This window comes from Lynx canadensis, chromosome C1 (genome assembly GCF_007474595.2).
Source record: "Lynx canadensis isolate LIC74 chromosome C1, mLynCan4.pri.v2, whole genome shotgun sequence".
Taxonomy (NCBI): domain Eukaryota; kingdom Metazoa; phylum Chordata; class Mammalia; order Carnivora; family Felidae; genus Lynx; species Lynx canadensis.
The window spans coordinates 15,430,810-15,456,017 of record NC_044310.1 but is presented as its reverse complement, the minus strand read 5'-3'; the positions used below and the strand labels follow the sequence as shown (position 1 = coordinate 15,456,017).

The window sequence follows — 25,208 nt, the reverse complement described above, 5'->3', positions numbered from 1 at the left end:
TATTTTTTATTTTAGAGACAGAGAGAGAGAGAGTGTGAGCAGGGGAGAGGGGCAGAGGGGGAGAGAGAGAATACCTGCCACATAGTAAGTGCTCAATAAAATCCAACATGGGGCCCAATCCCATGACCCTGAAATCATGACCTGAGCTGAAATCAAGAATCAGATGCTCAGCTAAACCGACTAAACCACCCAGGAGCCCCTAGAATGATACATTCTGACAAATAGAAGAACAGGGGGTATAGTGACAGAGAATGAAGGGGGAGCCTCCTGAGAGATGGTGGCCCCAGAAGGCCCATGTGACGGTTGACAGGGGGACTCAGGCCCGCAAGCAAGAGCGAAGGGGAAGGTGCTCCAGGTGAGGACCGGCACGGCCAAAGCCCCGCTGAGAAGTCTGCGAGCTGTGCTTTTACACACATATCTTGCAGTGTCTTGCAAAGGTGCCTTGACCTGCAAAGACCATGTGCACGTGAGTGATGGGGCAGGTGTTTAAAACAGGGTCTGCTTGTGCCTTAAATTGGGACCAGCTTCCCTGCCAGCGTGTTCTTGCGGCCAGTGCCGGCACCCCCCAGTTACACACAAGCCGCCCGGTCTGTCCACACCGGCCCGCTGCTGCCCTGGGTGTGGGCACAGTGGGAACTGGAGGTGCCTGGGCACGTGCTGGGTGAGCAGATGGCTGCGGTATGGGTGACGTTATGCTGCCCCAACACCTGCTCCCCAAGCCGTGAGTCATGGGGCAGCGGTGGTTGTAGGATGCCCCCCGACGGGCCCCACCCAGGCTCGGGCAGTCCAGGCTGCCGGGGGAGCCACGGACTCTAAGTGGACCCGCCCACACCTCTTCTGCTCATCCAGGACCTGACGCTCCCGAGGGCAGACCTGGGTTCTAAGCCCCACAGTACCACTTTCTAGCTGTATGACTTTGGACTTCACTGAGCCTTGCTCTCCTCATTTGCTGGATGAAGATGGTGTAGGGGAAAGAGTGGATCTGGGATTAGAACCCACATCTGCTGGGTTCCAAATAGGCCTCAGGGAGAGAGGCTGGTTCAGCGATCCCAGCCCAGAGCGTGCAATCAAACCATGTGGGAGTTTTATAGCCTTCGGGACCCACTCAGAGATTCAGGGTTAACTGACCCGAGGTGAGGCCCAGGCACTGGTACATTTTAAAGCTCCTCAGACGATTTGAATAGGCTGCCAGTGTTGAGAATCACTGATCTAGCCCCTTCATTTTATAGATTAGGAGACCGATGCCCAGAGATTCTGGGTGACTGTCCCCATCCCAGGGTCCTCTGGCCTTTTGCAGCGGCTGCTGGAGCCTCTGAATTCTGCCCTCCACATGGAGGAACTGCAGTGAGGACGTACAAAGCCACAGTTAAGAGCAGGCTCTTTGGAGTCAGATAGAGGTGGGTTCCATCCTAGGTTGTCACTTACAGGCTGTGTGATGTGGGGCAAGGCACTTCACCTCTCTGACCCTCAGGATCTTCATCTATGAAAATAGGGGTTATGTAGGGGCACCTGGGTGGCTCAGTTGGTTAAGCATCCGACTTCAGCTGGAGTCATGATCTCGCAGTTCGTGGGTTTGAGCCTTGCGTCGGGCTCTGAGCTGACAAATCAGAGCCTGGAGCCTGCTTCTGATTCTGTGTCTCCCGCTCTCTGCCCTCCTCCTGCTCTCTCTCTGTCTTTGTCTCTCTCTCTCTGTCTTTGTCTCTCTCTCTCTCTCTCTCTCTCTCTCTCAAGAATAATTAAACATTTAAAAAATAAAAAAAAAAAGAAAACAGGGGTTATGTGAAGGCTAAACAAGATGGTGTAGGCAAGGAGGAGGTGCTCATTAAACAGGTTGCATCCGCCAGAGGAGAACTTCAGTACAGTTTGATAGACGTTACTGAGCACCAACCCCAGTCTGGTCCCACTTCTGGGGCTACAGAGCTGGGGTCAGACAGGGGAGACCAGTGGAGTCAACAGAGTGAACAGACAGGGCAAGACAGAGTAGGGGACACTGCATCAGCAGTAACCCGGTGGCTGCGAGAGCCCTAATCAGACTCGAGACACGGAAGGCAGGTGTGAGGTCCAGGGGTCCAGGGGTGGCTGCATCAGGGACCTCTTCCCTTCAGGAATGAACATTCATTAACTATCTTACGCTAAATCTTTTGCTTTTGTTAACTCATTCAAACTTCGTTTTGCTTTTAATTTTTAAATGTTTTATTTATTCTTGCAAGAGAGAGGCAGAGCACGGTCAGGAGAGGGGCAGAGAAAGATGAAGACCCAGAATCCGAAGCAGGCTCCAGGCTCCGGGCCGTCAGCACAGAGCCTGACACGGGGCTCAAGCCCACGAACTGTGAGACCATGACCTGAGCTGAAGTCAGACGCTCAACTGACTGAGCCACCTACGCACCCCAACTCACTTAAACTTCTAAACGTGCCTTCAGGGAAGGTAATATCGCTCCCATTTTAAATATTTATTTATTATTTATTTTGAGAGTAGGAGAGGGGCAGAGAGAGAGAGAGAATTCCAAGCAGGCTCCGTGCTGTCAGCATAGAGCCTGACGCAAGGCTCAATCCCATGAACTGTGAGATCATGACCTGAGCTGAAATCAAGAGTCAGACACTCGACTGACTGTTGAGTGAGCCACCCAGGTGCCCCTCTCACTCCCATTTTACAGATGAAGTTCAGAGAAGTAGACAGTGTGGTCCACTCTCACATGAGAATCTATTCAGAGAGTTTGACTCTGGAGCGGGAGCTCATCCCATGGTCCCCAGCCCGAGTCAGATGGTCTTTTTTGTGGGTCCAGGCCCACCCACCGGCCTGGTTGGAGCCCTGAGTCTTCCTCCATGGTTCTGAGTGGCTGGGCAGCCCCTGGGGAGTTCCCAACGGAGTCAGCAGAGCTGAGCAGCCTGGTCTGCTTTAAGGGCACCTGGGTCAAAGCCTTTGCCTGCCCTCACCTGCACCCCTGGCCCTAAGGTTGTAGTTGCATCCAGCACAGACACCCAGGGGCGGGATATAGCCCCTGGCCTGGGGCTGCGAGGCTCCGCCTTGCCTCTGAGACCAGCTCCCCAGGGCAGTTCCTGAGAATGTGAGTATTCAGGCTTCAGGATGAAAGCCGCTTCACCGAATGACGAATGACGAGGCCCGGCCTGGCTCTCCCCAGCCCCAGCTCAGCACTGTCCTCACTGTTCTAGACGCTCCAACCACGGAAGCTTCTTCCTGTGTTCCTGCTCCCTTCCCATGTCTGGGTCTCTGCACGGGCCCTTCCCACTGCCAGAAAACTCTTTCCTTCCTGCTGACCTGCACACTCCTTCCTCCACACTCAGCTACTCCCTCTAGCGCCCCTGACCTCCCACCATGTCAAATATTCTAGCACCAAGCGCCTCTTCTCTATGTGACCGATCACCATTCCACCATCTTCTCCCTCCCACCTGACCCACTTTCCCCCACCGTGACCCAGTCCGATGTCCTATCCTGTGTCCTCCACCATCTGGTTCTCTCCAGCTGTCAACCAACACATTCACATTACAAACTGTTTTTGTTTATAACCAATATCTCCTCCATTTACAAAAATGCAAAGAGGTAGCCTTTGGGTGTTAAAGCAAATGGTGTAAAAAAAAATCAATTTAAAAAGAGAGATGGAAAGTCATTAGAAAGAGAGAGGGAGAAATTTATCAGGTGTCTGGACGGAATTAGTTAATTATGTAAATATACAACCTACCCAAGGGCTTCCTAGTAGCCAAGGCAAAAAGGAAAATGTATTAGATTATAGTAGTCTGGTTTGGGGGTGACTTGGTTCCTTTAAAAAAAAATACATTCTTACTTCCTTAACTGAAAGGGGCTGCTATCAAAGTGCTGCTATCGGCAAGGAAGGCCTTTGAGGATGTGGTTTTCCACTCTCTCTGCACTCCTGTCCCCTCTGGCAGTCTCCCTGGGTTCTTCTCAGCTCATTCTCAGGCATTTCTTCTGCTTCGCTGCTCCAGCCTGGCCTACTTTCTCAGCTGCTTCCCTCTGGGCTCTGCAAAAGTAGTGGGTCTGCTATACACAGAGGTGTTCAGACTTGGACCAGGTGACCTCAGGGGAGGGGGACCTGCCAAGGAAATCCAGAAACCGCAAAGGGGACTGGAATAGATCACTTTTCACGTCTTGTTCAGGTCCAGCCCTCAGGGGCTGTGAATTTGTGCCTGGGTAACTGAGACTCCAACACAGTTCATCAAATCCCAAGACACAACGTGAAAATTGTGTCACCCTGGATTAGTGCCGTGTCCCACTCAGCTTTGGGTGCTTAATGGAGAAAATACTGGTGATCCCACAAAGAATTGGGCGTGGGTCCCGTGACAGCGTATGCCTGCCTTTGTTTATGTACATCTCTACCTGATCACAAGCAGAAAGGGATTTGAAGCTGCTTGCAAAAAAATAAATAGATAACAAATTAAAAAATAAAAAAAATGACATTTACCGGAAGATTAAAATAATTGACAAGTATCTCATTTCAGCATCCCCACCTGCTGGCTGTGTGACCTCAGGCAAGTTGCTTCACCACTCTGAGCCTCAAATTCCTGGTTTGTAAAATGGGGTAATAGTAGTACCTACCCCCATTAGTTATTATAGAATTAAATAAATTCATATGAGAGAGTCCTTAGCACAGTTCCTGGCATATAGTAAGTAGACAATACATTTTAGCCGTTATTATTATGTAATCTCAATTTTTGTTTATAAAAAGTAGTCTGGGAAAAGCTGGACCACCTGGAGGCTAGTCTCAGCCTCCTATTGAATTAGAAACACCAGGTCCTCCTCCCAAAGAAATCTTGAATAGCAATATTTTTTTGGGGGGGGGAAAGCAATTTAAACATGTATTCAATTCATTTGAAAATGTTAAAGTAGGTCTCATTTATAATCTCAATAAAGCTTGCTGAAGTTCGCTTTCCTCTCCCTCTTTCTTTTTCTAGCCTTCCCTCTCACCTCCTGCACACAGGACAGCGGCCCCCAAATCTGTGTTCTGATTCCTCAACTCCTCTCTCAAAGCCCAGTCTGCATTGGTTTTACATCGTTGGTCCCTCGCGCCAACTTCTCCCTATCTTTTTCCAACTCAGCCACCTCTGCCCTGGCTGTCCTAGCTTGTTTCTTTCCCTCTCTCCACCTGTTCCCCAGATCCCCAGGATAAAGCCAGGCTGCAGCTGCCTGACCTACAGTTTCCTTCCTGAGAGTAAGGGAGGGAGGGGAGGCTATAACAGGTGGATAATGTTTTTCCTTTCACAGACTGGACAAACATCTGTTAATACAGCTCAAGGCAGAATCACATCAAGGAGTTAGCAGTGGTTCGTATCAGAGGAGTGGGGAATGGGGGATTTTTTTCCTGTTGTATTCGTTTCTGTATTGTTTGCATTATTTTACAATGAGCATGTATCGATTAAGTTTGAACTCGGAGAAGACACAGAGTTATTATATTTTTGGAATTATGTAAGGAAATCAGGGCAAAGGGAGAAATAGTAGAAAAAGTAAAGCAAACGCAGAGTTAACGGGAGTATCCAAAATGCGTTCTGTTGGTCCTATATTTAAATCATGGAAAATCCCCAGTAGGAGGCCCGGCACACACTTGATAAATAGAGGCCATTGTTGGCGATGTCTTAATGGACCTCCAATTCCTCCCAGAAACTCAAACTGCCCAACTAAATTAGAGTAGCCGGTGGCCCATGGGGAAGGGGTCAGGCTGGGACATCCTGGTCCCCAGGCGACCTCTCTGTGGGGTTAGATGAGTCAAGAAATAGTCTAATTGGGTCTGACCGGCTCTACCTGCCCCCTCCCCTGCCAGCATCCTAGTGGGCTCCTTCCAATGTCTTCCTGACTCCACCTTCTTTGACAGGCTGGTGTGTGAGTGTCAGGGGATCTGTTCCTGGAGAGTCTGGTGTTCTCTGCTGGGAGTTCTACACTGTAGATTCTCCTCAGTTATGGAAGAAGAAATAAAATCAAAATTTAAGAGCCCTTATAACGAGTCTCATTCTGTCTGCATGCCTGTGGGCTGTTCAGTTCGTCCAGACTCTATCTGACTTGGTCCGTGGTATGAATCCAAAAGAAAAACCACAAGAAATTGGTCAACCGCTAAGGATTCTTTGGGCATCAAATGTATACTAGACATTACTGGGCATCTGTTCTGTACAAGATGACGGCACAGGCAAAGCAGAGAATAATACCGATAGTAATCATTACCATTTATTGAAAGCCTGTGAAATGCAAGCCTCTCCACAAATTCTGGGGCATTTTTCTTGGACCCTGGTGAATCCTGAGGTTGGGCTGGCTGGAAACCACAGTCAGATTCAAATGCCAGGTACTTCTGGGGCCCTCGCTATCTGTGGTCTGGCCAGTCAGAACCGTTGGCCACAGTGATTGGCAGAGGAACGGACACATGTCTCCATAAGAGCTAATGAGACTCAGTAGAATTTTGTTAAGACTCAGGGGAATTTTGTTAAGAAAAGAGAGTCCTGGGGCGCCTGGGTGGCTCAGTCGATTAAGTGTCCGACTTTGGCTCAGGTCACAATCTCACAGTTTGTGAGTTCGAGCCCCGTGTCGGGCTCTGTGCTGACAGCTCGGAGCCTGGAGCCTGCTTCGGATTCTGTGTCTCCCTCTCTCTCTCTGCCCCTACCCCACTCATGCTCTGTCTGTCTGTCTGTCTCTCTCTCTCAAAAATAAATAAACACATTTAAAAGAAATTTAAAAATAAAAATAAAGAAAGGACTCAGCCACAACATCGGAGGCTTTGTTTCTAGTCCTGGTTCTGCCCAGGGAGTGAATTTGGGCAAAGCTCCTCCCTGCTGTCCACATGTTCCTTTCAGAAGTGAGGAAGCCATGACCACTCTCCTCTGTTTCTTCCCACAGCCAGGATCACATCTTGTTTGTGCTGTTTCCCCACTGCTCAACCCGGTTTCTGCCTCGCTGATAGAGCATTTCAGAATGTCCATTGCATGAGTGAAGAAAATGTGGTCAGGATGCATGCCCTTTCTTTTTTGTTTTTGGAACATGTTGTTGGAATAAAATATACAGGCATACCCCCTTTGGGGTTTTTTTTTTTATAGCTTAAATTTTTTTTAATGTTTATTTTTGAGAGAGAGAGAGAGAGAGAGCATGAGCGGGGGAGGAACAGAAAGAGAGGGAGACACAGAATCTGAAACAGGCTCCAGGCTCTGGGCCGTCAGCCCAGAGCCCAACGCGGGGCTCGAAACCACGAACTGTGAGATCATGACCTGAGCTGAAGTCGAACGCTTAACTGACGGAGCCACACAGGTGCCCCTGTGCTTGTTTTTTAAGTTTATTTTTAAATTTTTTGTTTTTGAGAGAGAGAAAGAGAGAGCTGTATGAGCGAGGTGGCAGAGAGAGGGAGACAGAGGAGCCAAAGCGGGCTCTGCACTGACAGCAGAGAGGGGCTTGAACTCATGAACCATGAGATCATGACCGGAGCCAAAGTCAGATGCTTAACTGACTGAGCCACCCAGGCACCCCAATGTTTATTTATTTTTGGCTCTGTGCTGATAGCAGAGAGCCTGATGTAGGGCTTGAACTCATGAACCATTCATGACCTAAGCCAAAGTCGGACACTTAACCAACTGAGCCACCCAGGCGCCCCTATTGTGCTTTGTAGAGATCGCATTTTTTACAAATTGAAGGTTTGTGGCAACCCTGTGTCGAGTAAGTCTATGGGTGCCATTTTCCAACAGTATTTGTTCACTTTGTGTCTCTGTGTCCCATTTTAGTGGCTTTTTCATTATTATTTTTAAAGTTTTATTTATTTCAGTAATCTCTACTCCATGTGGGGCTCGAAATCACGACCCCAAGATCAAGAGTCCCATGCTCTTCTGACTGAGCCAGCCAGCACCCCAAATTATACGTTTCATTATTTTTCATTATTATATCTGTTATAGTGAACTGCGATCATTGGTCTTTGACGTTTATTGTAATGGTTTGGGGGCACCACGGACCGTGCCCATATATGACAGCAAACCTCATCGATAAGCGTCGTGTGTGTTATGGTTGCTCCACTTATCAGCCACCCCCCCGTCTCTCTCCCTCTCCCTGGGTCTCCCTATTCACTGAGGCACAACAGTATTGAAATTAGGCCATTTAATAACCCTACAGTGGTCTCTAAGTGTTCAAATGAAAGGAAGAGTCACACGTCTCTTGCTTTACATCAAAAGCTAGAAATGACTCAGCTCAGTGAGGAAGGCATGTTGAAAGCTGAGATAGGCTGAGAGCGAGGCTTCCTGCACCGGCTAGCCAAGTCGTGAATGCAAGGGAAAAATTCTCGAAGGAAATGAGAAGCGCTACTCCAGTGAACGCACAAATGATAAGAAAGTGAAACAGTCTTATTGCTGGGAAGAAGAAAGTTTGAGTGGCCTGGATAGAAGACCGCACCAGCCACAACAAGCCCTGAAGCCAGAGCCTAATCCAGAGCAAGGCCCTCACTCTTTTCAGCTCTATGAAGGCTGAATGAGGGGAGGAGGCTGGAGGAGAAAAGTCCAAAGCTGGCAGAGGTCGGTTCACAAGATTTAAGGAAAGAAGACATCTCCATCGCATAAAAGTGCAGAATGAAGCAAGTGGTGATGTAGAAGCCGCCGCAAGTTCGATCTAGCTGAGATATTGATAAAGGTGGCTACACTGAATAACAGACTTCCATGTAGATAAAACAGCCTTATATTAGAAGAAGATGCCATGTAGGATTCTCATAGCTGGAGAGGAGAAGTCAGTGCTGGGTTTCGAAGCTTCAAAGGACAGGCTGACTCTCTTGTCAGGGGCTAATGCAGCTGGTGGCTTGAGGTTGAAGCCTCTGCTCATGTGCCACTTTGAAAATCCCAGGTCCCTCAAGAGTCATGCTAAATCTACTCTGCAGTCTAGAAAGGGAACAACAGAGACTGGACATCTGTTCACGATGGTTTGCTGAATATTTTAAGCCCACTGTTGATTCCTATTGCTCAGGAAAAAAAAAAAAAAAGCTTCATTTCAAGATATTACTGCTCACTGACAACGCACCTGGTCACCCGAGAGCTCCGATGGAGATGTACAACGAGATTCAAGCTGTTTTCATGCCTGCTAATTAATATATCATCCCTTCAGCAGCCCATGGATCAAGGTCTTGGTATGTAAGATTATTTGATGCTGTTTAATATACTTATTTAATATTGAAGATCATTTAATAATATCCAAATTATTTGGATCTGGGCAAAGTAAGTTGAAAACTGTCTGGGAAGGATTCACTATTCCAGATGCCAGTGAGAACATTCACGATTCGTGGGAAGAGGTCAAAATATCAACATTCACAGGAGTTTGGAAGAAGTTGATGCCCTCCCTCACGGATGACGTGAGGGGTTCAAGACGTCAGCAGAGGGATCGGCTGCCGATGGGGTGGAAACAGCAAGAGAACTAGCATTAGAAGTGGAGCCTGAAAGGGGGGCTGGATGGCTGCCATCTCATGATGAACCTCAAGCAGATGAGGACTTGCTTCTTATGGAAGAGCAAAGATCACGGTTTCTTGACATGGAATCTACTCCTGGGGAAGATGCTGTGAAGACTGTTGAAAAGACAACAATGGATTTAGAATATTACATAAATATTACTTGGTTGATAAAGCAGTGGCAGGTTTGAGAGGATTGACTTCCAATTTTGAAAGAAGTTCTACTGTGGGTGAAATACTATCAAACAGCGTTACATGTTACAGAGAAACTGTTCATGAAAGGAAGAGCCCATCAATAAGGCAAACTTCACCGATGTCTTATTTTAAGAAACTGCCACCAACAAAGACAAAAACAGAAATTGCCACAGCCACCCCAGCCTTCAGCACCCACCATCCTGATCAGTCACCAACCATCAGCGTAGAGGTAAGACCCTCCACCAGCAACAGATTATGACTCATCGAAAGCTCATAATGTTTAGCATTTTCCAGCAATGGAGTATCTTTTAACTAAGGTATGTACATTGGGTTCTTTTTTTAGGTATGATGCCTTTTGCACACTTAGCAGACTACAGTATAGTGTAAACATAACTTTAAATGTACTAGGAAACCAAAAAATTCATTTGACTTGCTTTACTGCGGTATTTGTTTCATGGTGGTGGTTCTGAACCAAACCTGCAATGTCTCCAAGGTGTGCCTGTAGAAAGAAAAATACACAGAGTCTAAGGAGGCTTCACAAAGTGAGCACATCCCATACCCAGCCCCTCTTTCCTGAGACCTTACCAGCACTCAGAAGTGTCCCTGGCTTTCCCTTTCCAGTTATTCCCTCCCCAAAGGTAGCCTGACTTCCCCACAGCACAGATTCATTTTGCTTATTTCTGAACTTTGTATAAATGGAACGATGCTTAGCATTTTCCAGTGGTTTGTAGTTTACAAGGGACTTGCGTGTACATTAACTTGTTAAATCCTCACATCAGTACAGGGAGGTGGGCAGGAATACAGAGGAGAAAACTGAGGCCCAGAGAAGAGAAGGGAATCCCCCACAATCACATTGTTGGATAACTCAGAATAACTGGGTTCCAATTTTGTGTTTTCCTGGATCTCAAAATCCAGGCCTCAGGCTACACCTCCCAGGAAGATACTTGAGGAATTGCCAGGAATCTGAAACTAGCTCAGGCCTGGGCAGCTGATGGTATGTTACCCAACCTCCAGGGTGGAGAGAGTGTCTGGGACAGAGACCTGGGCAAGGCCCAACCCGCCCCCCTCTCTACCATGCTTCCTGTCTGCTGCACTCAACATGCTACATGGATTTTGACAGGTGGCCCTACTCCTTATATCCTTCCCTCCACCTGAAAGAATTCAGAGTACTCTTGAATGGAAGGGGGGAGATTTACGTCCACAGAGCCCCTCCCTGCCCTCTAGGTTGCCACACACACTGCCCAGGAACAGATGGTCCCCTAGAAATCCTGGCATTGTGTGCCTAGACCTTCCCTCTTCTGCACGCGCAGTCATTCTGAGCCAGCTCCTGAGCAGGGGTTGCTGTCCCCTGTTCTTACCCTCCCTCCTGGCACTAGATGTCCTGTCTCCTAGAATCCACCTGTTCCCAGACAATTCAACGCCCTTACCACCAGTCTCACGGCTGGTGGGCAAGATTCCGCACGTCTTTCCTTCTTGCCTTATGAACGGCTTCTACCTCCTTCAAAGCCCAAACCCCATCTCCTCCAGGAGGGCTTTGTCTCTCCAGAATATACACTCATTACACCCCTTACACCTTGGTTTCTCTTTCTCAACACAACATGAATACAAGTGATCACAAAGTCACACAAACAAAACACTTTTGCTGCACACACAAGGTTTTTATCTCTTTCCACAAACTAGGCTACATCCACAGTGTACCAAATCACAGCCAAGCCTCCTTGTGTGTGCACATGTACACATGCACCCCCAACACCACAAAACCACAGGGATTTGGTCTCTGTAACAGGGACACAGTCTCTTTCTACCATATCACATGCATGTACAACAGGCCCATAAGGCACAGGTCACACATCATACAAATACACAGACACCCTGCCGCTCCCTCCTCCTTCACTCACTCTCTTATACAACACACATGTACAGACAGTCTCTCCCCCGGACGCCCAAAACGCACAGGCATGGAGAGCCATCGGTCCTCCTCGCTGCTTCCCTCCCACTCCTTCTCTCGCCCTGCTCTCTTAAAACACACACACACACACACACACACACACACACACGCAAGCTTGAAGTAACAAACCCCAAATATAGCCAGTCTCTGCCTTTCGGTCGCAAATAAACACACAGGCACGCGGGATCCACGCCTCCCCCGCTTTTTCTCTGTCCTCTTCTCCCCCTCCTCCCCTCTTGCGCGCGCGCGCGCGCGCACACACACACACACGCACACACACACACACACACGCACACCACATAAATACACGCGCAGCTGCAGCGCCCTGGGTCACACTCCCGAGCAGGCGCCAGGCAGGAGACAAAGGTCGCCGAGGCTCCTGGCGCCGAGCACCGCCGCAGCGGAGCCTCTCCCTGGGCTCCGCCTGCCCCCGAAGCCTGGCTCAGCGAGGGCTCACCCCGCACCCCACACCCCGCAGCCCGAGACTCCGCCCGCGCGGGCCGCGGGGTCCCCACGCAGCCGCGCTCCCTGCCCGGCGCGCCTGGGGTTAAGGAGGTTGTGCGGGGCGGGGCCGAGGGCAGGCTCGGGGCGTGATTGGCTGCGCGGCCCGGCCCCCGCGTCCTGCCATTGGCCGCTCGGCGGGCCCGCCTCCCCGAGTCTAGGCGCCGGAGCCGCGCTCGCCCGCGGGGAGCCGAGCGCGCGGCCGGGGCCAGCCAGCCGCGCCGTCCGAGGAGCGCTGCCTGGAGCCGAGAGCTGGGATCCGGCCCGGGGAGCTGCGCGGTGCAGGAGCGGAGCGCGCGAGCTATGGTGAGTGCCCCGCCCCGCCTGGACGGCCCCGGCGGCGGCGCCGCGGTGGGACTCGGCCGGGCTCGCGGGGGGCTGGGCGCCGGCTGCGGCTCTCGCCCGGGAGGCGAGGAGTCGGGGGGCGCGCGGGCCGGGCTCGGCTGGCCGGGCGGCGCCGCCTCGGTTCCGTCGGGGGCCGCGCCGAGCTTGCTTCTGGGCGGCTGGCCCCAGCCGGGTTTGGAGGGCTCGGGGTGGCCGATTCGGTTCGGGGACACTTGGTGCAGTTGGGGTCTGGGGCGTCCGGAAGTCCTGGCTGGGCGTGGAGACCCCGGGCATTCCGGCTGGGTCCGCAACGGGGTCGGGGTTGGTTAGGGAGCCGGTGGATCCAATTGGACCTGAGTGTCCCGGGACGCTGAGGTCGGTCTGGTGCTGAGGCTCGGCTTGGGGCATCGTGGGTGGCCGAGCCCAGCGCATTCGGAGGGTTCGGTCGAGGGCACTCGGGGACTGTCTATCCCACTATGGCCTACGGGAGTGGAGAATGGAGGCAGCTGGTTTGGCGGCTGTCAGAGACCAGGGGACACTTGAGGACCCTGCATTCAGTGATCCGGTCTCCCCAGCATCTCCCCGTAATGGGTCCTCGGAGGAGGGGGTTGCTGAAGGGGTTAGTCAGCGACACCAAGGAGAAGGGACATGGCTGGGAGATTTCATGGGGGTTTCTGAAGCCCCAGAGAGAAACTCATGTGGTTGAGGCTGGGCTTTTTGGAGCTCTTTTAAGGGAGGGGTGTTTTCTCTGGAAGGAAAAGCTTGGACCTTCCAATCACCTCCCTAGAGAGGTGACCTCCCTAGATCACTTCTGCATCTTGGGGGCGGAGGCCACCTACTTCTCTTTGCTTTCTTTCCCCTGGGCAAGCCCTTCTGATTCTGTCTCCTAGTCTTGCTCTGTGCCCTGTGAAGTGAGTACAAGTCACCATGTAGGGCCTGAAGAGGGCATGTGCCAGCGATGATGGCTGCCAGTCCCAGCGGTACAGCCACCTCTGTTTCTCTGTGATGCTGCTGCCAAGCCTGAAGGGGCCCAGGTGGGGGCAAGATGGGACCCCTGCAGACATGAAGAGTCCCCCAGTGATTCCCCAGGACCAACCTCTGCTCTGCCCAGAGCTGGAGTCCCCTTACAACATCCCTTTCCCTTCCTCTCTCTCTCCTCTTCCTGCCAACATCTGCCTCCCCCTTTGCCATCACTTGCCTGTTCAGAGTCAGAAGTAATGAAATTATGGCTTAGAGACCATCTTGGATCCAACCTACCTCCTTGGTCAGGAATCTCTCCCCTGGAATGCTCTACTTGGATGGTTCCAGTGGCAGGGAGCTCGCACCCTAAGGCCACCCTATGGCCTGGCCCTTGATTTAAAGTCTCAGCACATAGGCAATTAAAGGGGGTGAGACATTGAGGTCATATCATTTGCTCCGCCTCCAAACCCACCCTGACCTACGTTACTCAGAAAGAGAATTTTTTCCTCCTTAGAAACCACCAAAGAAAGAGAGGGCACCTCACCTTGGACACACTTTTCCGAGCCTTACAACCTAAGAAACCTGCCAGGTTTTAGCATCAAACGGATTCAGGTTCAGAGCCCGGCTCTTCCACTTCCCCACAGGGACTTGGATCAAGTCAAACCCTCACCTTTAACTATCAGTTTCCTCATCTGTGAGAAGAGTTGAAAAGTCTTACTTGCAGGGGTGGAGTGGGGATTTGGTGAGATAACACAGCAGGAGTGCTTGCTCAAATACGGCTTCGTTTCCTTTCTTGTACAGTCTTAAACTCAAATTGGGAAGTTGCGTGTGACATCTGTTTGTTAGTCTGGAAGAAGGATTACAGTGTATCATGTTGTCGGGAGAAGAAGGGGACAGTGAGACTTAAGAATCACTTCTTTGTTCATCATTCAGTGAAGATTCATTGAACACTTACTATATGCCCTGTGCAGAGGAGGAACAACTGTCACAAATACTGTTAGGGGAGCTTCTGCCAGTGTGTAAATGTCTGCCAGGATCCTCATGCTAGGTGGCATATCTTCGGGAGGGGCAGAGGTATCATGCCAGGCGAGGGCCCCCTCCTGGCTGGAGAGATGAGAGAAAGCTTCACTGAGCAAGTGGCATCTGAATTGGAAAGAACATCCAGGTAGAGAAACCTGTGTGAACAGAGGACCAGGGCGTGAGACACAGGAAATTCTCTCGGAAAGGCCAGAAGGGGGCTTGCCTGGCACCTGGGCATGAGAGAGCCAGGAAGGAGGAGAGAACGTGGTCAAGGGATGTTGGTGGGGCCAGATGGCCGAAGGCTTAGGCTGAGGAGTGGATTGTAGACCCAATGCGCACGCGTGTGTGTGTGTGGGGGGGGGGGTGTTTGGGTGGCAGTGGGGGGAGGGGGAGATGGGGTGGAGGCGGACGTCAGGCCTCTTTGGCCCCTGTCATTTGGTTTCCCCTGAACACTAGTTCCTGTGCTCATTCCTGAGGTGGGGGTGATTCAGGGCAGCTAAAGAGTTTATTCCTTGGATCTCCTGCTCCATGAGTTTTAAACAAGCCCCGCATTCCCTCCCCTCCAGTGTAGCCAAGTTTCTTTCCCCTGGCCCCCGGGTTCCAAATGGGGCTCCTTTGGCGGGTGGGTGGGGCTGTTCCCTCTTGTCCTGGCTGAATCTCCCCGATGGTTTCCAGCTGCTCACCCAGGGCAGTTCTTAAAGTCCTCAGGTGGACCTCAGTGCAGGCTTGGCCTGAGGGTTCTAAGAAGGCTTTTTCTATCTCCTGTCTTCAGTTGTCTCATACCACCCAGCAGCAGGCACAGAGAGGTGAAGAAGATTGCCTAGAGTCACACAGCAAGATAGGGTCAAACATACCTCCTATATATTTAGAGCGTTACCAGGCAGACAGGTTGGGGAGAAAGAGACTCAACCCAGTGTTCCCAGTCTGCTGTTGTGGCTTCTTGAGAATGTTCCTTCACAGTCCAACCTAGGGGCTGAGCATAAAGCCATGGCTGAGGGTTGGGAATCATCTTTACTGTGAGTGGCTGAGTTGAGGACAGGGTCCAGTGCCTAGGTTTGAACACTGGATGTACCTCCAGCTTGCTGCATGACCTTGGATCAACTATTCCCCCTCTCTGCACCTCCTTTCCTACCAAGTGGGGCAGATTTGTTTTCTTAGCAGGATTATCATGAGGATACAATCTAGGATACTATGTGGAATGCTTAAGAACTTAAGGTAAAGTGTTACTATTTGAAGATGCTAGGCCAGCCACATGTCCCCTGAACCAGTCTCTACTGGCTTCCCAGAGCCCGGTGGTACCCTTCCACGTGCAGCCAGCATCTACGCTCATAACCGGATTACTCAGGTTTCCTGATGTCGCTAAGATTTTTGGTAGACAGGCCCGTTGTTCATTTTTGTTAAAGAATAAATAGATGGTTTCCTAGGCAGAATTGGAGAGACCAGACCCCATCAGGGGAGCGACAAGATTTGAGGAGTGAGAGGGCTACAGGGTGGGTTCGACAGAAGGTTTCGGGCATTAGCCAAGACAGAACCCGCTTGGCTAAAGTCCACACTTTGATGTCTACGGCCAGGGAGGAACCATCAGCAAATGTTTATGACTTTTTGTGTTTCCGCTCCATTTTTTTCCTTTTTTAGTTCACTAGGTGAGCACCCCTAGCACATTCATTCGTTCGTTCACCAAACAAGTCCGCCTGGCACGTTACCAGGCATCGGGGCTGCAGTCAGGGTGAGAGAGACTGATAGGTCTCTCTTCCTCAGTGTGGCAGAAAGGCAGGCAGATAAGGAGCAGGAAATTAGGAGTGCAATTGCTGTTGCCAAGGAGACACACGGGGTACTGTAGAGCAGATAAGAGAACCTCACCTGGGGATCAGACAAGGCTCCTCGAGGACATGGCATTAAAGTTGTGGCCTGAAGAATGAATGGCACCTGGCAGAGCATTCCAGGCGGAGGGAGCCGTAGGTGCAAGATGGGACAAAATGTGTGTTCCAGAATTAATTCGTCTGGGGGCTCAGAAGATGATGCTCGGGAGGTGGCTGGGGCAGGTGCACGCAGGTGGGGTCTTGTTAAAGGTTTGGGGCTCGATCCTAAGGACAGTGGGGAGCCACCCTTGAGTTCAGAGCGAGGGGAGTGATGTCGTCAGAGTTGTGTTCTAAGATGGTCACACAAGCTGCTTCGGGGTGGGAGTGGTGAGGCTGGGAGCTGGAAAACCAGTTGGAGTGGCCCTGGGAGAGTTGGTGGTGGTCTAGACACTAGTCGCTGCCCCCTCCACGCCACCCACACCCCCAGCACGCTGCCCAGAGTGGGCGGTGAAGAGAGGTTGCACAAAGCCCCTTTCTGCGTGGACATTGACCGTCCTCCCCACCTCCTTTCCTGCAAATAATGTGTGGGGCTCCTGGCCTCAAGGAACTTTGATCTAATAGAGGAGAAGGACGAAGTTCCCAAGTGGCTCTAAAATAAGGTAGAATATGACATTACCAACCTGGGGATACAACTGCAGAGTCACCCGGCCATGAGTACGTATCAGGGAAAGCTTCCCAGAAGAGGTGGCATTTGTGCTCCCTCTGGCAACAGTTAGCGGAATGGAGTGCTTCGTAGGAGCCAAGTTTTAGAGTGATGAAAACAAGGAGGTGCTGTCCTGTCCTTAAAGAGTTTTAGTCTGGGCCCGGTTTAACGAACAACCAATGTTGATTGAATCCCACTGTCAGTAGGGGTCTAGAGCCTGGGGGTTCTGCCCTTTTCCCAGATGCCCCGAGGACAGGGGTGGCAGAAATATCCACAGGCGTGTCTTGGCTCACTGACAAGCCTGGGAATGACTCTCTCCTCCCCACAGAGCTGTTGGGGGATTCCTTGGGGGGAGATGTAAACAGGGGAACAAGTTTCTGAAGACTATTCAGGAAATTAGCTGAGGGAGGATCTAACTTCGGGGCTCAGAGACGGAGAGGGGGCCCTGGCTGCTAGATCTTACAACTGTAGAGTGCTTGGTTGTAACCATCTGATGCAACTTCCCCATTTTATAGGTGGAAAGATCGAGGGGCAAGATGAGGATCTCCCGTGTGCCTGGCACTTAAATGTAAACCTCTCCGACCTTCACGTGAACCCCAGGAAGTAGGTTTATCTCCGTTACAGAGCTGTGGAAGTTGACACTCAAAGATCACTTAGGGAATTAGGGACTGGAACCAGGCAGCGGCCTCCTGATTCCTCAAGATTCTGGCTTCAGTCCCAAGTTGCCACCCACTTCAGAAACTCTGCCCTCCTAGGAAAGCCCCCCTGGGGACGGGAATGGGGCTGTTGGGCAGTGCCCAGAGGCAGTGGGAGCTGATTGGGGCTGGACGGTGGCCAGGCTGGAATGTTGATACTTATCTTTCACCTTTGCACAGCACTTGACAGTCACTGAAGCCCTTTCCTCCCCATTCACGGACTGTTCTTGGGTCCCAGTGCCAGTCAGTGGCAGAGCTAGGACGGAAACTGAGCCCTGTGACTCCCAGCTCAGACCCCAGCTCCCCAGCTCCCCAGCTCCCGGCATTGCCCTGTGGGCTGCAGCCCAGGTCTCCAGCAGCCCCCTGACCGAAGATGTCCCGGGCTCCCTGCCCACTCGCCCCTAGGAGCATATGAGCAGCAGCTCCTGGCCCGTAAGCCTCCTCCCCTCTGGGCAGGACGGATCGGGACAGGACAGGGCGAGTGTGGGGTGGGTGTGGGGCGGCCGCCAGGCGGAGTAGGGTTACAGTGTAAACAGTGTCATGTCAATATTTACCTCCGCCTGGAACCAGGCCTCCCTGCCTCCCACACGCTGCCCATCCAGGTGCACGTGGCCTGCTCCAAGGCCCTGGTCACTGAAAGCCAGGACAAGGGTGGACATGCAGCTTTCAGGCCGAGCCCTGCCACCAACTCTTTGTGTGGCCCTGAGCTGGGGGCTCTCCCTTCCTGGGCCTTAGTCTTTCCATCTGTAAAGCGATGCGGTCGGAACAGACCTACTCAGGGGGCATTTTCGGTGATGACGGGCAGGATGACAAGCATCACACTCCGGTTCAGAGCCCAGGGCTGAAGGCCGGGCAGACCTGGGTTTGAATCCCAGTGCTATCACTTCCTCCCCGTGAGACCTGGGAAGCCACCGCACCCCACTGAGTTCCAGTTTGTGTGTACAATGAGATCCTAACTAACTGTACCTGTTTTGGAGGGGCGTCGGTGAGGCTTCACGAGACAGGCTCGAGCTCTTGGCACAGGCTACGAACTGAATAAGCGGTGGCGATGGAGGGGGTGGCTGTTATTCCAAATAAACATTTCATGATTCTCTGAGTCCAGACACTGGGTTACGTCACTCGTGAACTGGAGCCAAGGGTGGGGTCTCTGACCGCAAGCCCTCCTGGCACCCTGGGGCCGCAGGCCGGGTCAGGGGAGCCCAGGAGCGGAGAAAGCCGCTTGGTCCACACCACCACTCACCCCTCGCCCCCAACACATAGCTGCCCGGCCTCTGGGGCTCCTTCTCATCGGGCAGAAGTCCAGGGCTGAAATGACCTCAGAGATATGTGGCAGTGAGGGGGTGAGGGAGGGTGGAGGAGGCGGAAGGCGGAGGAAGAACGCATTTCCTAAGCAGCTATTTCACAGAAGTTCAGTGCTCATGCGGTGTTCGGTGTTCAGCCGGAGAGGAAGGGGCGTGGGGGGTGCCTGGGACCAGCAACCTCAAGGTGTGGGGAAGGGAGACCAGGGGGGTGGAGACTGCTCCCTCACGTTTGCTGTGTCACTTCAGACACTCGGTCACCTCTCCGAGATTTGTTTTCCTCACCTCTGATCTGGAGATAGTGGGACCTCTTCTGTACAGTGGTTGGAAGTGTTAATCACACGCTGTTTCGGAAGAAGCCAGCTCAGTCCCAGCACAGCCTCTTTCATGATCGTGGTCATGAGGACGATATGCCAGTCCTGTTCCGCGGGTCTGTGTGCTTCCCGAGGGCAAGACCGTGCATTTTTTTAAATTGTGGTATAATTTCTTAAGTAAGATGCACACATCTTGTGCAGCTCAGTTTTTACAAATGTATATGCCTGCAGGGGGACCTGGGTGGCTCAGTTGGTTAAGCATCGGACTCTTGATTTCCGCTCGGGTCACAGTCTCGAAGTTCATGAGTTCCAGCCCCACATCGGGCTCTGTGCTGGCAGCATGGAGCCTGCTTCGGATTCTCTCTCCCCACCCCCTCCCTCTGTTCCTCCCCTGCTTGTGCTCTCTGTCTCTCTCCCCCTCCCCCCAAGAAATGTATACACCGGCAGAACCAGGACCTAGATCAAAACATAGGACATTTTCTCCTCCCCGGAGAGGTCCCATATACTCCCTTCCATCCCTCTCTGTGACAGGTGGCCGCTAATCTGCTTTATGTCACCCTAGTTTTGCCTGGTTTTGAACTTTATCTGCATGAACTCATAATATGTACTCTTGGGTCTGGTTTCCTCCGGCTTCCGATAACAGTGAATGGTGTTCAGTTTGCCCCCGTTGCCGCACAGGCCGGAATGTGCTCCTTTTCAGGCTGCACGGGGTCCCACTGGGCAGAGGCACACATGCGTCCACGGATGACACTCCTGTCTGGGCAGCTGTGACATTCCTGTTTTTCTCTTGGTGGACCTACACACCCCTTTCTCGCGGCTGGATCCTGGGAGAGTCAGAGGGTCCGTGTGTATTTCACTGTCATAGGACCCACCACGTGGTTCTCCGGGGAGGTGTCTGTTTCTGAGTGTGCTGTTCACCTCTGCCGACAGGCCCAAGATGTAGCCTCGAGTAGACTCTTGATGAATGTTTTTTGAAAGAAGGAAGGAATGTGAGTCTTTTCTTTGTCCAGGTGGTTCAGATCCACTCTGCCAGCCCTCCTCTGCCCTCAGGGCCTGGCAGTGCTCTCTCCCTAGAACCTGGGCTTTGGGTTTCCCCTGTCATTTCTCAGGGGAGGGAGGGGCCCCTGGCTCTGGAGACCCCAGACCGTGAGGCTCTGCCAGGCTGTGTAACCTCAGGTAGATCCCTTCCCTGCCCTGGTCCTAGGTTTCCCCTTCTGCACAACATGGGGTAGATTGAAGGTTTCCCCAGCTCCCCAGTTTCTAGCGGGCTCCCTTTATTTGGGAGGCATTCACGGCATGCTTCTTCATCTCCAGGATTGTACCTGCCCCACTGGCGAGCCCCAGCTGCCCCGTATCTCCAAAGGAGGACCATTGAGGAAGTAGGCAGGCCCTTCATTCTTGCTATCCTTGGTAGGAGCCTCACTGTGAATAAGTCCTCTCTGGGTGAGAGCCCCCCCCCCCCAAAGTGGGCCCCTGGAAGCCTTGTCCACGGAGGCTTTGCAGAAATGGCCTTGGTATCAGGAAGACCTGGGTCTGCATCCTGTGTGACCTTAGGCCAGTCAGTCCACCACTCTGAACTCCAGCACCCTCACCTGCACAGTTGTAAGGATGAAATGAGGTCCCACCTCATTGTAGGGACCAAAGTGGATGAGGCAGTAAAATCCCTGCCCTTGAGGAGAGGTATTCTCGGTGAGGGAGCCAGAGACTACACAAGCAAACCAACCAACCACAAAGATCACTTCAGAGAAAGGAAAGAAAACAGAGTGATGTGGTGGAGAGTTAGCTGCGAGATGGGGAGGGAGCTCCTCAAATGGGTGGGCAAGGAAGGAGGTGACATTAAGCCGAGTCCTGAAGGATGAGGAGAGGGCAGCTGGGCAAAGATGTGGGAGAGGAGAGGTCTGAACGGAGAAACAGCAGTGCAAAGGGCCTGAGACAGGGACATGGGGTTTGGATGTTATGGGCAGTAAGAAGGCTGACGTGGCTGGGCAGAGAGAGCAAGGGAAGAGGGGTGGGAAAAGGTGGGCATGGAGGGCCTTGTCAGGTGTGGGGACAGGGGCTGGAGGAGTTGGCATTTCATTCTAAGAGTGATGGGAAGCCACTGCTGGGCTCCAAGCTGGGGTGTGTGTGTGTGTGTGTGTGTGTGTGTGTGTGTGTGTGTGTGTGTGTGAGAAAGAGAGAGAGAGAGAGAGAGAGAGTGTGACTGGTTTTGGCAAGGTTCTGGCTGCTGTGCGGATGAACCACAGGGGGCAGGAGTGAGGCAGGGAGGCGGGCGGCAGGTAAAAGGGAAGCAGGACCCTAGTACTTTGACCCGTCCTGAAGGGGAGACTTCTCCTAAGAAGGATGGAGAGAGGGAGACAGGGTATCTCAGATGGCACAGGACCTTCTGGCCGCAGAGCATGGTGGGCAAAAATCGCCTTTGGAACCCAACAGAGGTTCTCGTCTTAAAACTTCCCCTTGAACTTAGCCCTCCAGAGTGAGATCTCGGGATTCTCCCAGAGTGACCGCATTCCCACCACCCCAGGTCACGGGGACCCAGAGAAATGAGCCGGAAGGGCACAGAGCCAGAGCCTGCCTCCCCCACTTCCGCACACCCTGCCGAGAAGTGAGGGCAGAGGAAGTGGTGGCTGCCCCGGGGATGCCCGGCCCCTCTGCCCTCTGGGCTCCCGCTCCCACGGCCCGGCGCGAGGGAATCTTGTGGCTTTGTGGTTCTGGGTGTTCCAGCTGCTTCGGATCATAAGGCAGCCATGAGAAGGCACTAGCTCATCTTTTTCTGCATGGCTTCCCAGAGTGGTGGTGGGGGGGGGCGGGGGGAGACAGCGAGAGGGCGTGGCAGTTCGCAGGGTCACCGAAGGGCTGAGACACCTTCTGGACCAACCTCTCCTGGGGAGACAAAGGCTCAGGACGGAACAGGGAGGAGATTTGCCTGAGGCCACACAGGGAGTTGGAAGCAGGACTTAGATCTTCATCTCCTGGACTCCTAATTCAGTGCTCTTTCTGTTTAAGATGTGGGTTTTACAGTCAACAGACGTGGTTTCTAGTCCCAGCTGGGTGACCTTGAGCCAGTGACTCTCTGAGCCTCGGTTTTCTGCCCCGTGGAATGGGATAATAGTACCTCCTTTCTCATGGATTGGTTGAAATGATTCATGTAAAGCTCCTGGGATGGTGCACATAGTAGGTCCTCAGTAAGGGGGAGCCATTATTAACATTATCACCATTGTGGCTCTGTCATTCTAAGCCTGGTGACGTGCTGGGAAGAACAGGTGTGTGTGGCCTCCTCTTGCCCTGATTTCTGGTTCTGGTGAATGCACTTAAGCAGGGGAGGGGAGGAAATTCCACCATCACCCCACCCCACTGCTGCTTGCTTATTTTACTTCCCCATATAGTTGGGAGACCCTTTAACAAGGTTAATTACCAACACCACCCCAACACACACACACACACACACACACACACACACACGGCTTAGGTAGGCTGGAGCTGTTGTGTCTGCCTCCAGCCTACACAGGGAGCAGACATAGACTAAATGCAGGCCTAGGATGGAACATCACGTGGCTTCCCACCTTCTGCATCAGGTCCCTACCACACACTCACTGATTCCTGTTTGTACGGTGGGGCCTAAGCGTTAAGAGCAGGGGCTATGGGATTGACTTGAACTTGAACCCAGCATCCACCCACCACTTAGTTGTTGTAAAGGGCCTTTTAGCAGGTGAGTTTTTCTCTCTGAGCCTTGGGCTTCCTGCCTGTGAAGTGGGGGTCACAACTTCCTCCCTGGGTGATGGCAGACATGAAATGAGAGACGATGCGATCGGAGCACGTGTGGTGCATATACTCAGTGCTCGACTCAAAGAGGCGGGTGTCACTCAGAGCAACATTGACACATGTCCCAAATCCATTAAGCCTATTCCTCTTTCCACAGCTATCCTTAGATGTTTTCTCGATCACCCCCCACCCACCTGTCATGCACTCCCACAGCCCCTGTCACTTCCCACCCCGACTGCCTTCTGTCAGGGCGTAAGTCACCTTGGATGCAGTTTTCCACCCTGTCACGTCTCCCTGCGTCGACACAGATCAAGAGCTTGAGCTCTGGGGCCAGCCTGCGTAGGTTTGAATCCCAGCTCTGCCAGTTACCCAAGGAACCTCAAGCAAAGTCCTTAATTTTTAGCCTTTGTCTCTGCCTAAGGAAAATGGGAACCATAATAGTACCAAACTCAGAGTAATTCCTGTGCAGTGTAGGATCCAGACCTACCATACAGGAAGTGCCTAATAAATGTTAACTGGTTTTATTCCTAGATGGAGTTCTAGTAGTGCCCCTGCCTTTTCCGCTCTGTATTCCTAGCGCCTGGCAAGGGTGGGATCGGGAGGGATCTGGGGCGATGTGTAGGGGTGTGCGTTATGGGCAACGGGGAGTTGCCTTACCAGTGAAATGGGCCTCCCTGGAAGGACTGTGCTTGGGGCCTTGGTCAAGGACTCAGGTTACATGGCGAGCTTGTTTACTTGGCAGAGATCCCCCACAACCCTGCTCTGTGTCACCCTTCACTGGGAGGACGTGCAGATGCAGCTCTTCCTAGGGAACCCCAGTCCATGAGTGAGACCGGGCAACACGGCTCTGATACCGTTAGACCACGATCAGCACGGGGCCGGGCCCGCTGCTTCAGGGGAGACCTTCTGGGCCCGGCGACACCTGGTGATTCCGTGGCGGAAATGATATAATATTAACTTCTGCCTACATTAGGGTGTTCTTCAGTAATCTTTAGTCTTTTCCTGCCAGCAGTGTTTAATAGCTTAGCTATCATGTGACGATAATGGTGTTTATTGAGTTACTTGCTGTGTGCCAGGCACGATGCTGAATGTCTTATGTGACAAATTCACTTAGTCCTCATAGCAACCCTGTGAGGTATTTAGTATCAGCCCCATTTTATAGGGGGTGAGACGAAGGCACAGAGAGGCGGTGTATCTCTCGGAGTCAGTAAGTGGTAGACAAGATTCGAACCCCAGACAATCTGGTCACACAGCCCATTCTTAGCCACTGTGCTAGAGTGCTTCGTCTATAACTGACTTTGCCCCACAGCCCTTATGCCCGACCAGGCAGTCTCATGGGCTCTGAGCGCGTCGCCTTCCATGGGAGGCCTTGCAGTCAGCACAGGTGGAGAAATTACTATTAGGCCTTCCTTAAGCGTCAGCTCCGCGACGAGCAGATTCAGACCTCCAGGAGAAAGGGGTCTGGAAGTTAAAGCCCTAAAAAAATAGAAGAGCCTGTATCAGGGAGAGGCACAGGGAGTCAAGTAGGAGGCATTCCGTGGGGAAAGGAAGGGAGCTCAGAAGGCTGAGAAAGTTGGAATTCAAATTGGATCAGCATTTGCTGAGCACATCTTTTGTGCCAGGTGTGAGGGTGCCCTCAAGGAACTCCCAGGCCTGTGGGAAAGATAGACAAGTCAACAGGTAAATTCCTGAATAGTATTTGAGTGTGTGGGCAGGAGCCTTTGAGGGCGGGGAGAAGTGGATGACTAAGTTGGCCCTGGGAGGTGATACTTGAGTTGGGTCTCGAAGGATGAGCAGGAGTTTGCCAGCCAGGTGCAGCCAGTAGTTGGCAGAGCGAGAATTTAAACCCAAACAGCTTGTCTTCCGAGTCTGTGTTCTCACCCACCATGGCTTGCTTGTCTCCACTACTCTGCAAGGCCTGGCCCTGAGAGATGTGACCCTTCTGGTCCCAGGTCCCTCAGTATGGGCCCTGGGCAGCTATCTAGCCATTTCCCATACAACCCCTGCTTCTGTTCCTTGGAAACCTGGCCGACTCTCCTTTTCTGCAAAGGAACTGGGTGGTTGACCAACCTTTCAGAGAGGGTCTCTGCCTGTTCTAGGTGGCCAGGAAGGACACAGATTCCACCACCAGTGCTCTTGTGGCAGCCCAGGAGGCTTGGGGAGGTAGTGAAGCACTTCCTGTTTTGTTTTTCACCCTCCCCCCTCTTCCTCCCACTGGGCACCTGAAATGTACTTTGCATAAGGCACTTCCTCAGATTATCCCAACAACCTTGGCA

General features: G+C 52.2%; 1 protein-coding gene and 1 long non-coding RNA gene across 4 annotated transcripts in view; one reads left to right on the top strand and one right to left on the bottom strand.

Moving 5' to 3' along the window:
• The first annotated feature begins 9,648 nt into the window (after window positions 1–9,648).
• The window catches only part of ECE1 (endothelin converting enzyme 1), a 115,907-nt gene continuing 100,347 nt past the window's right edge, over window positions 9,649–25,208 (top strand). The window contains exon 1 of one of the 3 annotated variants that reach the window (XM_030325623.1): window positions 9,649–9,840. In XM_030325623.1, the coding sequence (XP_030181483.1) occupies window positions 9,730–9,840 (111 nt within the window). In that variant the 5' untranslated portion in view covers window positions 9,649–9,729. Of the gene's footprint in view, window positions 9,841–9,892; window positions 9,929–12,257; window positions 12,367–25,208 lie in introns of those variants that run through there. The other 2 variants (XM_030325625.1, XM_030325626.1) reach the window with 2 other exon arrangements.
• On the bottom strand, window positions 9,837–18,948 carry LOC115520879. The gene is made up of 3 exons (XR_003970886.2): window positions 18,528–18,948; window positions 14,063–14,519; window positions 9,837–10,110 (listed from the first exon to the last, which is right to left on the bottom strand). It is a non-coding gene; the product is annotated as an uncharacterized LOC115520879 (long non-coding RNA).